The sequence below is a fragment of the Carcharodon carcharias genome, chromosome 8 (genome assembly GCF_017639515.1).
Source record: "Carcharodon carcharias isolate sCarCar2 chromosome 8, sCarCar2.pri, whole genome shotgun sequence".
In the NCBI taxonomy this organism is placed as follows: Eukaryota; Metazoa; Chordata; class Chondrichthyes; order Lamniformes; family Lamnidae; genus Carcharodon; species Carcharodon carcharias.
The window spans coordinates 69858208-69873522 of NC_054474.1; the positions used below are offsets into that span (position 1 = coordinate 69858208).

General features: G+C 44.0%; 1 protein-coding gene across 2 annotated transcripts in view; it reads right to left on the minus strand.

Annotated features, from left to right (window-relative positions):
- The window catches only part of LOC121281182 (rab11 family-interacting protein 2-like), a 28594-nt gene extending 13617 nt beyond the window's left edge, over positions 1-14977 (minus strand). For both annotated transcript variants that reach the window (XM_041193939.1, XM_041193938.1), the window contains exons 1-3: positions 14415-14977; positions 5695-5908; positions 2947-2995 (exon numbers count right to left, since the gene is read on the minus strand). In XM_041193939.1, the coding sequence (XP_041049873.1) occupies positions 2947-2995; positions 5695-5908; positions 14415-14758 (607 nt within the window). In that variant the 5' untranslated portion in view covers positions 14759-14977. The remainder of the gene's footprint in view (positions 1-2946; positions 2996-5694; positions 5909-14414) is intronic.
- Positions 14978-15315: the final 338 nt, after the last annotated feature.

Here is a 15315-nt window from a genome sequence, read left to right on the forward strand (position 1 = left end):
CCCTCACCGCTGTGCCCCGGGACACTAGCCAACGCTCTAATTCCCACCAAGGTGCTAATATCTGCACTGGTACCTGCTTGGCAGAGATGGTGTGACACTGGTGATTCCATTTGTTCAGGGCCCTCAGGTGTCAGAGGTGGCCCCTCTGCCTCCTCCTCCCGGCCCTGCTCCGGTGACGCTGAAAGGAAGAACATTTGATTAGCTCAAGTGGAGAAAATGTCAATGTGCATGCCTGTCCCCCGGATCAGTATGCACTCATCCTTCCATAATCAATGGTCATCCCATGTTGCAAGCTTCAATCACTGAACATTCAGCAGTGACATGGCTGCTGGGAACACATGGTGACCTCAGTGCACGGCAATCTTACATCCCTGTGGCAACCCAGCCTCACCGCCACCGGTGGACCTGGGCGCATGGCGCCTCTCCAGATCCATCGCCTCCTGCTCGTATCTGGTGATTATGGCCAACTGGGTCTGGCCTCCGCTAGTCCGCATCGGCTTGGCGGCATTGTGTGCAGTCTTCTCCTGAAAAAGCAGAGAGGTGCACTGATTAGTCCACCCTGTACCTGGATTCCCATCACATCCCTGCCACCCCAACCTGAGTGGGACATTGCAGAGCTCCAGTGATCCGTCACCCCGCAGCTGCCGCATACTCGCACCAAGAAGCCAGGGCTGACCACCCCCTTGCCCACATGCTGCCTCCATCACATTTGCCACTACACGGTCTAACCTTGCAAAGCAAGGACGCACAAGTACAAAGACAGCAGATGGATTGGTGCCCTGCCACCTGGAAGCTCCACTCCCAGCATGTCAGCAGCCTGACTTTGACATGTTTTGCAGTTCCAGCACTGCGCCTAGATGCAGATCCTTGAGGTTGCCCCCAAAACAGTACTCTGGGTGTCAGTATAACACAGGTTGCGTGTGTAGAACCCATCTCAGCACTGCCCTCTCAGGGTGAACTAGACATGGGCAATATCTGCTGGCCCAACCAGCAAGGGAAATATGTTGTGGATGATTCAATGCTCTAACTGCAGTCAGAGTTGTGGGGAGGGGAAGCCTACCTGCTGTGTTAAGTGACCTCTGCGAACATGGTATTCACCCTTCCCGAGTACAAGAGGTCATTGAATTGCTTGCGGCACTCGACCCACATGCGTCACACGTCATGAGAGCTATGTCTCCATCTCCTCTCAGGCACGAGTGGTCAGGTGAGGGGTGCGTCCTCTTCCCGTCCCTAGCAACGAGGACCTCCCTCTGTGCTGCTACCTCCTCCAGGGTGGCAACTAGGCACTCATAAGAAAACTAAGGGGCATGCTGTACTCTTTTGGCCCCACTGCCCAACCCTCCTGCCTTGGCTGCTCTCCAGCAGCGCTCTGGGTAGCCCTTCTGTTGGCCATGATGAACAGCCTTTGCAAAGCTGCCTGTGCTCGATTTGAACAGGCTGCTGGGTTGCCACTGGACCCAGCGGTCATTGCACTCCCACCGCCACCCGCCCACTCCTGCTATCCTCGGGAGCCGCATTTCACACTGGGCGGGCCTTAATTAGCCTGCCCACATAAAATGACTGCGCAGAGCCGATTGCGGGCGGTGATCAGCCCCACGCCTGCTCCCGAATGGCCCACCCAACAGGGAGAAAATCCTCCCCATAGACCATGTATGTGCCTGACTTACAACTGCAAATGATAGTGTACAGTATGCAGGTTGTTTTTTTTTCTCTTTTTATGAAAAAGGAAATGTTTGGAGAATGCATTTGTGAAATGTAGAAAGCCATAGTCGTGTGACCTCTGATGTCATCCTTGGTGTACAAAGTTTGAGAGCAGAGGATATTTCAGCCACCACTTGGAACAAGCAGTGTCCTTCTTATCATTTCCAAATACAAAACCAGTTACATGCATCCCAAAGATTTCAGTTATTAGCTTGAGAATGAGAATGACAGCAGAGAAAGAACAAGAACTTGCTGCTTAGGAAATATGCCTGCCATTAACAATTCCTCTACTTTAAAAATACAGCAATGTGGCTAAATTCAGTGGTACATGAAACTATCATTATTCAATGGGAACATTTTGGCCATTCTGATCAATACATCAGTCACTATTTGATACTTGTGTGGGAAGCAGAATGACTGATGCTACAGTTTTACATTAAATTAGAAGGCAGAAGCATAAAAACTACTGCGTTATCGTGATGGTGTAGGTTTCCTTGCAGTAGAAGGGACAGTTGTGCAACTTGCTTCATGATGATCTGACAGTGGCAATTTTCTTGAGTAATGGGCCATAGATGTGCCCAGGCCTGTAGATTTGGTTGCTTGGATAATGATAAGTGCAAGCTATTAAACTCTCATGGCAACTGACCTCCTTGATATGTCTTCATTCATTTTATATCTCTTCAGCTACAAAATACTATAGTTGGGGTACTGTAGAACACTGTTAAGCAGCATGTTTCTCATCAAATTGCAGCAAAAGTTTTTATAATTGCACTTTTTAAGGTCTTTTCACACATCTGTAAAAACCCAAAGGAGAAAAAAATGTTCAACAAACCTCTATCTCCATAAGAGTTCTTTTATGAAGTTATTCCTTTTAGGCTCAGAAGATGGGGATGATTGGCTGAGCACACAATGCAGAACACCATTTTAAATGATGGAAATAATTTAAGGCATTATTTGAATATTAAAATTGATCTGTCGAAGAAAAGGTATGAAAGCAATCTATATGGGTGTCAAGCAATATCAGTGGCGGGTTTCTGTTAACAGTGAGCAGGACTGTTAATGCCGAATTTCCTAATCCACGCCAGCATCTCACCAGCAGAAACAATCTGCTCACTAAGAAGTTTCTCCTTCAATCTCAAACTACCACTACCCCATAGTTGCAGCTCAGTCTTATTTTTAGGTTCACCCTAAACATTTGGACATGAAGAAACAGAACAATAGACTGAATTACATTAGGTTCCTTACCATAGCTGTGTGATTTTGACATTTTTCCATTTTTGTGATGCTTCAAGCTCTGATCAATAAAATACAAGATTAGTTTAACAATTTGAGAAGCTGCCAAATGGGCTAACAGCATTTTCCAATCTTGTACATTCTCACGTTACTTTCTATTGACAAGAATAGGGACTAAATATTATAATCTGAAATAATGAATACTTCACTGGAGGTACAAAGGAAAAATGCCCTACATTACCCAAACACCCACTCCCCCACCTCCAGGGCTCAGCTGGGAATGGCAGCACCTAACTGGCCCACACAATCTGGAAGGTCCAAAGTTCAATTTGAGGTACGTCCTTGGTTAGCTGATCTCAGCTTAAAAGGTAGTGGGGAGGTGCAGTTAACTTCATGCCGCTGGGCTAGCCAGAGGAAAACTCAGCCAGGGTTCATTTTCTGATGGTTTTCCAGTAAGGAACACTGTATACAAACTCCTGTGACTGTCAAGTAGCACCTTCTATGACCAGATATGCAGCCACAGACAGAGTCACAAACTGGAACAGTACCCAGGTAAAATAATAATCTTCAGGAATGATAGCGCGGTGGTTATGGTGGAGGGGCCGGGGGGGCGGGGAAGAGACAAAAAAATCCACTGCTTCAAAAATGTCAGCTTGCTCTTAGAAGCTAAAGTAAATGTTATATAATCTACTTATTTAGGCCTTTAGCTGGCCTCAGTGTACCTCTGGAGTAGGGGCACAGCACCTCTGACATGTCCAGCCTGATTAGCAATATGATCCCACCCCTGCAACTTGGGACAAGATCTACGTTAGTGACCATCGACAACTAGGATTTGGACAATGACAGACAGCTTTACTACAATGGTCTGCCTTGTCCAAGCAGCTTGTTTTTCTTACTGAAAGGCCTATATTCAGGGCTTCTTGTTAGAGACTGTGGGAATGTAAGGCACTGCTGAGATCTTGTTTGCACTACCCTGGTATTTCACCAGCCACTCAGTGTACAGGATAAACAGGTTGGAAGCCTCATGGTGGTTCTGCTAATTCTTCAAACTAACTTTTCAGCATAAAGGTAGAATATTTCTGGGTACAGTCTCTTCAGCTGTTTGCTCTGAGCTCTGGAATACTGATATCCAACAGGCTCCTGGAAGTCTATAATGACCAGTGCATTGACTGAATGGAAATCACTGATCACACAGTGATCAAGGTGTGCACAAGAATGCATGATGTAATTTTTGTTTAATTTAATCCAACTGAATGTTTTTGTTATAAGTATTAGTTCAGCTTAACCTTCAGTGCAGAAAATGAGAGAGGTGGGAACAAGGCCTCAGCAAGTGCCCTTTGCGCAAGTTCTCACAGGTTCCAGCAAGAAGCCCTGAATATAGGCCTTTCAATGGAGATATTTGTCCTTGGTGGGCATTAACATCTTAGTCATGAATGAAATCAATCTACCATTTATGGCACTGTTAATTCTGTACATTTTCTTAATTTATCTCCATATTTCTTCCTCTATCTCATTTTCACCGTTTGGCAGTATGGAATAAATTTCTAACAGTTCCTTTCTTATCCCTTAACCTCTAAGCAAATAGATTCCCATCATAGAAAAGATGTTCCTACCCTTCGCAGTAGAAAACAAAATGGCTTGGACAAGGCAGACCAATAGTAAAGCTGTCTGTCATAGTCCAAATCACAGAACAGAAACATCAATCAGCATGCAGAATAGTCCACATTAAAGTACCCATTACTAACAGAAATAAGGAAGAAAAATAAATGGCTGTCAAAATTAATCAATCATCTGCTTCAATGTTTCATCTGTGAAAGGCTAGGAGGACTGTAACTCTGTTGAAAATCACACGCCTGAATGTGTGAAATGCAAGTGATTTTCGTGTATCCTTTCCCAAAACATTTTGTATTAAATGGTGTCAGTATATTTCTGGAACACACATCAGAAATGATCACAGGCCCCAATACTTCTGATATTGTGGACTTTTCTTCCAGCAAATTTGACACCACCGCTGGCAGAAACATGGGAAGATGTAGGATATCTGGCCCACCATTTAAGAAACTGCATTCAAGCTGCAGGAATTTGGGCAGGAAAAAATAACCACACAAAGAAATAAAAAGAGAGATCAGAACTTATCATGGTGCCACTGAGGAGCCCCAAAGTAGTTCCTGTTTGCCTGGAACAATATTAATTGTAATTTCAATAAATTTATTCACCCTGAACTGCCAAAGCTGAAACAGATATTGCCTGCAGTGGCACTTTGCCTTTTGGATTTATGCTCATTTATCCCAGACTCTCCCTTCTAAAACAGGGAACCTTGATGCACTCCCCTCAATGACAACAGGAAGCATAATCTATAATTCCTGGCTGGAAGAAGAAAGCATGACCAACTTCAGACAAGAAAGTACCATGCAGATTCATTCTTCCCTCACCCAGGCCACAGGGACAAATTGTGGCCTGAACTCTTTTTGCCAGAAAGGGTAACATGGTTGAGACTAGCTTGGCTTCCTAGTCGCAAGAAGCATGATTCTTGCACTTATAGATGAAGTGGAAAATATAAATAAAAGACTTATAAAAAATGGATATTTTCCTATCATCTCAGTGCACAGGAAGCCTGAAGAATGTCAGCTCCAAATTTCAAGGAAGTTGCTCTGTGGTAGGATTTCATTACTTCTCTTAAACCTAACTACAACAAAATGCCAACTCCATTCCCCTCAGCTTGAATACACACAGTGAGAAAATAAATAGTTGTTTACTCACAGTGCTGGGTTTTTCAGATGGTAAAATCTCATGAGTCATTCCATATTTTAAGGAAGTTACTTTGTCCTTAAACTTATCAAACACAGACTGAGGTCTTCTTTTGAATAGCTCATATGAACTTGCTGTCATATTGTCACGTAGGAACTCAAACGCAAGTTGTAGCTGACCTCTGTTCTTTGCCATTTTATTTGGTTTTGACTGGAGATCATACCATCTACAAAGAGCACGTTAAAAGGAAAACACTGAAGTCTCACTCAAAGTTATGACAATTTCAATATATACTTAACAAAAGAAGGTAAACCCAGTCGTTCTACTGGTAGAACATACGTAAATGTCCACATTCACTTCGCACACAAATATTTCACTAACATCTGTGGGGAAACACTTTTACTGTGTTCTGTGCTGGACTTTTTTTTCCAAAAATAAAATTTATAAAGGTACATCACAAACTTGACAATTACATAAAATGCAATACAGTTCAGTTTCTTTCAATACAGTACATGGCACTCTGACGTGCCTCACTACATTTACATGTTATATTTACAACATACATTTCATGTCAAACATTCTCTGCTGCATGGATTGCAGCCCCTCAGTGATCTATGCTGGAAGTACCTTAGATAGTAGCCTTTCTTCATTGAGCCCTTGCAGTGGCTGCCCAAGCTTCGGTGCATCCCTCAACATGTAGTACTGGACCAAGGAGCATGCCCATTTGCAACACACACTCGTGGACAACTCTTTATACTGGAAACCCAACCAGTTTCAGGCAGGCCAAAGAGCACCTTTCACAGAGTTTGTGGTCCTCCAGCAGCAATTGATGTTTGTCTTAGTGTGCATTCCTGGGAACAGCCCGTACAGCATAGAGCCCTGCCTTACAGAGCTGCTCAGAGTTAATCATAACAAAACCACTGCACCTCTTTCCAGGCTCTCTTTGCAAAGGCACAGTCCAGAAGGTGAATGACAGTCTCTTCCCCACTGCAGCCACCTAGGGGATAGCATGTGGTGGTGCTGAGACTCCAGATGTACAAGAAAGATATGACGGGAAGGGCCCATCTCACCAACAGTTAAGCTACATTGTGGTGCTTGTTTGCAAGTTCTGGCAATGAGAGGATCCACCAACTCCTTTTCTTGGAGGACCTCGAGAGTGTTAGATGCGGATCCTGCCTGGTGAACTTGTGATCAAAGGTGTTTTTCTGTACAAACTTTTCCACAAAGGACAGGTGGTACAGCACGATCCAGATGAATGGAGAGTTCTGCAGCAACCTGGCCAGACCCATCCTTTGCAACACCTAGGACAGATAGAATCTCAGCCCATAGTGACACTTGGTGTTTGCGTAGTGTCTACACACATCTTGATGCAGCTGTATAAAAAGGTAGACACCAGGATGAAGGTGACATTGGGAATGTTTTTCCTCCCTTTATCTAGAAATTTGTAAATCATGTCCCTCTGGACAGAGTCCATTTTCAATCTCCAGATAAAGGGAAGATGGCTCAGGTGACCACCCCACTTCAAGAGTGGGGTATGGGCCAGATTTGCAACATGTGCAGCGACACCAAGAACACCTTACAGTGTGATGGATTATGACGGACTTGGTTGAGAAATTAGCCTGTACATATGAATACCAATAGCATACCCACATGCTCAATCCACCTCTACTGTCCACAACTTAATGATAGGGAGCGAATGGGGATTCCGTTGCTGGAGCCCACCTGCAGATCTTTCTAATTTGAAAAGGGGCCTGGTTAATGCACCTAGTGGTGAATGATTAGATGTTTTTCGAATTGGAGAAAGGTTTGTAGGGGAGTTCCCCAGGGGTAGGTGTTCTTGTTCTTGCTCTTCCTGATATATATTGATGACCTAGACCTTGGTGTACAGGGCACAATTTCAAAATTTGTGGATGACACCAAACTTGGAAGCATTGTGAACTGTGAGGAGGATAGTGTAGAACTTTATAAGGACATAGACAAATTGATGGAATGGACAGACAGGTGGCATATGAAATTCAATGCAGAGAAGAGCCAAGTGATTCATTTTGGTAGGAAGAACACGGAGAGACAATATAAAATAAAGGAACAATTCTAAAGGGGTTGTAAGAGCAGAGGGCCTGTGTATAGGTCATTGAAGGTGGCAAGACAGATTGAGAGCACTGTTAATAAAGCATACCGCAAGCTAGGCTTTATTAACAGGGGCTTAGAGTACAAGAGTAAGAAGGTTAAATTAAACTTGATGAAACACCACACCCCTTCCCTCACCAAACTTTCTTGAGTTCCAGCTTTCAGACATGAAGGATTGCTGCTCGCACAACCAAAGCAGCCCAAGGAAAAAGGCAGAGCACAGGTACACACAATAATGAAGAAGCCCTGTCATTTAACGTGATGCATGCAGCCATTTGCTTACACACTGGCACTTACGTTGAAGGCTAGTATAGAGCTGAGATCAGAACATGGTGAGTCAAAAGGCACAAGCAGGCTGCAAGCAGCCCAAGGGTAAAGAATGGTTCATTTGCCAGCTCACCAGAGGGCAAGGTGGTAGACAAAGAACACTTAGAACCTTGATAGGATGCACACCAAGATGTTGGGTGCATTGGCTGATCTACCAGGCAGCCTCTTGTCACTGTCAAGGAGCATGGAGGAGCCCGGTTCCAACTTGGCAGAGGAATGGCTCAAAGCTTCTATTCTCTGGAGTCTGAGTTCCAACTTCCTGTCATACTGCAGACCCAGAGGCACTACAGCTACAGACCCCATATATTTTGCAGCCTTTGTGTGGACAAGTCATCTACTCCTCCACCATCCTGTGAGGAGGTATTCTAGCAAAACACTGAGTACTTCCAGACACTTTCCAGTGGGGAAAATATCCATAAATGTAACTTACTACAATCAGGAAGCCTGGTCCTTTAAATAACTGCTACTGCAGGGCCCATTTTGCTGCTTCATTTTTCTTATTGGACAATAATGGCATATCAGCAGGTTGGGCTGTATGGCATCAGGATAGTGCCATTTCCACATCTTGAGAAGCAAACAGGCAATGCAACTGCCTGCACTCCCCTCAGTGACATGCTTCGCATGGGCCAAGCAGGTGGCACAGGTTGGCCTCAGGGATACAAGGTAAATCTGCCTAGTGCTTGAGAATGAATTTCTTGCCCTACAAAAAAATGCAAAGTTCATTCTTAGGAAGTAAAGGCTATCAAGTTACAAATTTTAATTATGGTATGTAGCTCCATGCTAAGTACTGTCTTACATTTTGAAATTCATGGAATCATAGCATGTTTTCAAAGTGACTGTATATAAAATTAATGAATCAGCCATGATTCTTAATTGAAGAGTCCTGGAGCTGAATATTGTTTAGAAAATTTCTCAGGGTTTTATGATAAAAATTGTGCTGCATATTACTGCACCAGTACAGACAGTATAACATCATACTACATTGTGCTGTACATACAGATATAGTATTGTGTTGGAGCCTCTCGTGGAGTGTTGTTGCCTCAACTTTGAACCCAGATTCAAGTCCCCAAATGCAGGCTAAAAGACAGTATTGCAAATATGCTTCAAGATCAGCTACAGTGAGGGATCTAATCGAGGCCAATGTATAGTGCTACAAAAAATCCATTAATACAAAAATACTTTAAATATACTTTGAAAACTATAAATCGGAAATAAAAACAGGATGTCAGTCAAGGAGGCTGTATAGAGAAAAGACAACTTAATATTTCAGATATGCGCCCTTGATCAGAACTGGGTCAGTCAGGTTCTGTAAAGAGAAAAGATAGCTACTATTACTTTAGATGCAAATTTCTAACATATTGATGTAGACTCCACACACTCAGTCCACACATTCAGCCTGGTATATAACTACAGCTGCTTTATTGAACCAAAGTAACATTCAAACTGGAAGATATATAGGTTATATGATTATATTCATTATTCCGAGGGCTGGGCTTGTACATTGGATTGAGTAATTTACAAATTGAGTAATTTACAAATTGAGTCACAGCTACTTTCCTCTCTACTCATCATTAATTATACAATTCTAATTATGCAATTATATTTCCATATAATCAAATAACCAACTCATTAAAAACAACAATCATCACTCAAAAAACCATCAGGAGCATTCTCCACGTTGTCTGTCATGACACAGTAGCACTGTCCTGATAATCCCAAATCAATCCCTTTAAATTGTACTTTTCCACTATAGGTATGATGATTGTAGTGCAAACAATGAGAATGTGACAGTATGCAATCTGATAAAATTTAACCCTTTGTTCTACCCTGCTAAGTAAAGAAATCTGCATTAACACATTGTAGCCTTTACCCTGCTGAATAAAAAGGAGCTGCTTAATATTCTTTACCCTGATGTAGCTGGAAATTCATGCTGTAATAGACTAAGTAATTCTCATCTGACGTCTAAAATAATATGACACAGGAGGAGGCCATTCAGAACAAAACTGTAAATTGATGGTTGCTAAGTTTTATGATCAGGAGCACTAGCAGCCTCACAATAATTGTTATCCTGTTTGAAAATATAGGCACTCCCTTCATGCTGCAGTAGGAAATCTGTTTCATTAAACAGTCTGTAGTCATGCATCACTGAATAACCAGAAACTTGCAATAACATTTGAAATATAGGAAATTAAGCAGAGGGTAAAAACCTGAAATATAAAGATAGTTACTATGGCCAAGGCATGGGATTCTAGGATCCTTGCTTCACCATGCAACAGAAGAGACCTCCCAGTTTCCCATGGTCAGCGACACAAGGGTGAGATTCCCAATCAGAATGGCACCCACACTGTTGTGCCGACCAGAAGTCAGATTGGCTGAGTGCCATTCTGACTTGGCCTGAAACCTGGGAAAGCCCGCGGAAGAATGGCAATTTTTCCTTAAGATAACTGATCTCGTCCAGAATCAAATGCCTTGTCTTGAACACATACTAGGCTCCCAATTAAACTTACACCAGTTGTCAACTGGGAATAGTTTCATTGGGCCTAACGACAGCGTAATTGGTGGAATACCAGGTGTCGTCCAAGAACTTGCCAGGTATGCTTCTCCTCCACTCTTTCAGCAAGGCAGTGCTAGGAATTTGGTGGATGGCTAAGCATAAGTCATGCCTATTTTCTGCCCATGTACCCCCACTCCCCAACACCATCCAACCCACCATCCCACATTTATATAACACCTTTTACGTTGTAAAGCTTTGCAAGGCCCTTCATTCGAGTATTATCAAAAATAGCTCAACACTGAGCTACCTAGGAGCTTTTAGGGCTGATGACCAAAATCTTAGTCAAAGAGACAGGTTTTAAGCAGTATTAAAGGAGGGAATTAACAGAGAAGTGATGAGGTTTAGGGAGGGAATTCCAGAGTTTAGGGTGTTGTCAGCTGAAGAAACGGACACAGATGGTAGAGTGATTAAATTTGGGAACGTGCAGAATTGGAGGGCTGTAGAGTTGGAAAAGGTTACAGACAAGAATTGAGACCGTGGAGGGATTTGAAAGGATGAAAATTTAAAAAAATTGAGGTCTTGCTTAATTGGGAACCGATGTAAGTCAGCATGCATAGGGAAATGGTTAAATGGAATTTAGTGCAAATAGGATATAGGTAACAGCATTTTAGATAACCACAAGCGAATGGATGCTGGAAGAGGACTGGCCAGTGAGGAGTGTGTTGGAATAGTCAAGTCTAGAGATAACAAAGTCATGGATGGAGGGATCCAGCAGCAGATAAACTGAGACATGGGTGCAGTTGGATGATAATGCTGAAGTGGAAATAGGCGGCCTTAGTGACAGCATGGACATGTGGTCGAAAGTTCATCTCAAGGTCAAATACAACACCAACCTTGCAAGTAATCTGGTTCAGCTTCAGATAGTTGCCAAGGAGACAAGTGGAGTTTGTGATGGGGACTGAAAACAATGGACAGAATTTTTAGCTCGGCAGACGGGCACACGCCTGACCTGATCCGGCGTGAAATCGCACGAGATGATGTAGGGCAAGCGCCCTGACGTCATCCCACGATTGCACAATATTTCAGTGGGCGTGCACCAAAGTCGGGGGTGCGTCCACTGACAAAAGGGCAATTAAGCCCATTAACGAAGCAATTTACTCTGATTTTTCATGGTCCGTCCAACTTTACGATTGGACGACGGGCAAATTGGCCAGGTGGCCTTTAAATTTTTCATGAAACTTCATCCATAGGCAGGGTCAGGCTTCTGTGACGAAATAAAATATAAATTTTTGTGGACAGCATTTTCAGTAGCTAAATTTTCACGTGATTTATTATGATATATGGACACCTTCTTTCAGCTTCTGAAACTTCTATTTTTGATTTTTCAGGTCTTCAGCTCCCTGAGGCAGCTCTCTCTCAGCGTTGGCCTGCGCCTGTATTGACATCAGCATCTACCCTCTTCCCGCTCCCACCCTGGCAGCGTTGAGCTTCTCAGTGCACGTTTCACACTGGCTGGCTGTTAATTGGCCAGCCAGAGTGAAATCGCAGTCGGGGGCCAATCACAGTCGGTGATCTGTTCCCCAGCCGATCCTGGGCCCGCCAATCACGCCCGCCCGCTGACCTAAATATTCAGGCCAATGGCTTCAATCTTTCCAATATTTAATTGGAGGAAATTGCTGCTCACTCAGAACTGGATGCCGGATAAGCAATCAGACAATTTAGTGACAGTGGAAGGATCGAGGGAGGTGGTGGTGAGGTACAGCTGGGCTTCCTCAGCGTACACGTACATGGAAACTGATGTTGCCAATCAACAACAGACAGATGAGCAATAGGAAGGAGCCAAAAATCGATCGTTGGGGAACGCCAGAAAAAACGGTGCTGAGTGGGAAGAGAAGCACTGCAGGTGATTCTCTGGCTACGGCTAGATACACAACAACAGAACCAGACAAGTACCGTCCCACCCAGCTGGGAGATGGATGAGACACATTGGAGGATGCTTAACTGTGGCAAAGGCTGCAGACAGGTTCAGGAAGATGAGGAGGGATAGTTTACTACTGTTGTAATCACATATACCTGCTTTGTCCTCTCTTATGTCCTGGAATTTAGATACCAAATCTTTAGAGTAAAGATAATTTCAATATGCAGGTGACCTTCCTGTACTAATGACTTGAGAAATAAGTCATTATGTTTAAAACTAAACCCACAATTTGATTTTTACCTTCAAAATTCTACGTTAACATTGAAGGGATTCATGCACCTTTCACAATAATATCACAGAATCATTACAGCACAAAAGGAGACCATAAAGCCCATCATGTCTGTGCCTGCTCTCCATTGGAAGAATTCACCTAGTGCCACTTTCCTACCTTTTCCCCATAGCCCTACACATTCTTCCTTTTCAGAAAAAAATCCAACTCCCTCTTGAAAGCTTTGTTGAATCTGCCTCCACCACACTCAGGCAGCATGTTCCAGATCGTAACCATTCGCTATGTGAAAATGTTTTTCCTCATGTTACCATTGCTTCTTCTGAAAATTACCTTAAACCTGTGCTCTCTTGCTCTTGATCCTTCCACCAATGGAAACATTTTTCCCTATCTACTCTGTCCACACCCCTCATGGTTTTGAACATCTTTATCAAATCTCCTCTCAGCTTTCTCTTCTCCAAGGAAAACAGTCCCAATTTCTCCAATCTAGCTATACAACTAAAATTCCTCATCCATGGAACTATTCTCGTGACTCTTTCCACACTCTCTCTAAAGCCTTCAGATCTTTCCTAAAGTATGGCACCAGGACTCCGCTTGAGGCCAAAGCACTGTTCTCTAAATGTTCAACATAACTCCCTTGCTTTTATATCACACACCCCTATTAATAAAGCCTAGGATGCTTTATTACTAACACTCTCAACCTGTTCTGCCAACTTCAATGACTTAAGCACATATGCACCTCCTTTAAAATTGTACCCTTTATTTTATATTGTCTCTCTGCGTTCTTCCTAACAAAATGAATTACTTCACAGTTCTTTGCATTAAATTTTATCTGCCACTTGTTCACCCATTCCACCAACTTTTATCCTTTTGAAGTTCTACACTATCCCTCTCACAGTGCTTCCAAGTTTCGTATCATCTGCAAACTTTGGAATGATGCCCTGTACACTAAGGCCTAGGTCATAAATATATGTCTGCTTCAGTTTGACCTATACAAAATTATTATACACATCTGCTAGTGAGAGGCATGGCTGTACAGCCATCACTATGGTAAAATAGCGGTTTTACTCATGGTGCCTCAAATTGACCAGATTTTCCAATAATTCTTAATCTCTTATTTTTTCCAAGAGTCACAGTAAAAACAAACAGGATGAACATCCCAGTTAATACCAGGTGACCAGAGAACATTGAGATACTAAAGACAAAAGGTCCCAGTGAGTTCAGTAAAGAGATAAAGTGAGAGGGGAAATTCGGTACAAGCATAATCTCATCCTATGCAGCTTCAAATGTTCTAAGGTGAGAAACAGTATGTGGATGGGTGAAGTAGTACAAAGAGTTGCAGCCATGATTTGGATGAGTTAAAAATGGATGGGATGGTCTGATCCCTTAATAATACTAGCAAAATTAACACACTTGCATATCTCGTCTTCACGTTGTGCAACTCTGCACAAAGATACTATTTTTGTTGAAGGAAAAGCAACTAATGTGGTTAACTCTGTACAGGGGCAGAAGAGTTAAATAGCTGAGCAATTGCATAAAAAGGCAGGATTGAGTTTAGTATGGTGGGATGGAAGCCTTACTCGTTCTTCCTCCTGCTCTTGTTGTCATACAGTTGGGCGATGGGCAGAGCCACGTGGCCCAGGAAGGTGTCCACGGGCAGGTGGCTGTTGTTGTGCTTGACGGTCAGGTGCAGCATCCACCTGTCCGAGTTGTCCAGGACCAAGGGCAGCTGCAAGGTGCACTCCTCCTTCCACTCGGGGCTCAGGGACCCGCTCTTCACCGAGGTCATGTACTTCTCATTGCCCAGGCGGATCACCGTGTAGCAGTTGTTCAGCCCGTCCCTGCGCTTGGCCCGGAGATCGCGGGCACCGATAACCGTCACTCGCAGGTGAGTCGGGAACCAGGTCTGGTCGTTGAAAGACATGAAGAGTCAGGTGGTGATGGCCGGGAGGAGGGGAGAGGGTGGGGGAGGGGAAAAGGGCGGGAGAGTAATTAGCAGGGAGAGAGGGACCAGCCGAGCGCTGACACTGACCCTTTCCCGGGATCACTGGACGCCGCGGCGTATCTCATGCTCGCGCCGGCACATTGACGGCTACCCAGTGTCCCGAGCCGCGCACGGCAATCATGCAGCCTGCCACACCGCTAGCTCCTCCTCCGCTTTGTGACGTCACGCCTCAGCCCAGCCGCGCCTTCATACATTGCCCCCTTTGGGCGGCATGCGCTCAGTTTCACAGCCTACGCCTGCGCCTTCATTTATTTCCCCGCCTTTGAATGGCACGCGCTCACTCTCACAGCCTATGCCTGCGCCTACCCTCCGTGCCCCGCCCCTTCTCGCGAAGGCTCAGTCAGTTCTTTCAGCAATGAATGGGCAAATGTGATGTGCACGAGTCACCGTTATCAATGAACAGACAGACCTTTCCTGAGTGAAGCTCTCACTTGCCTATAACACAACTTTTGGAACTGGTTTTCTATCGCTATGGG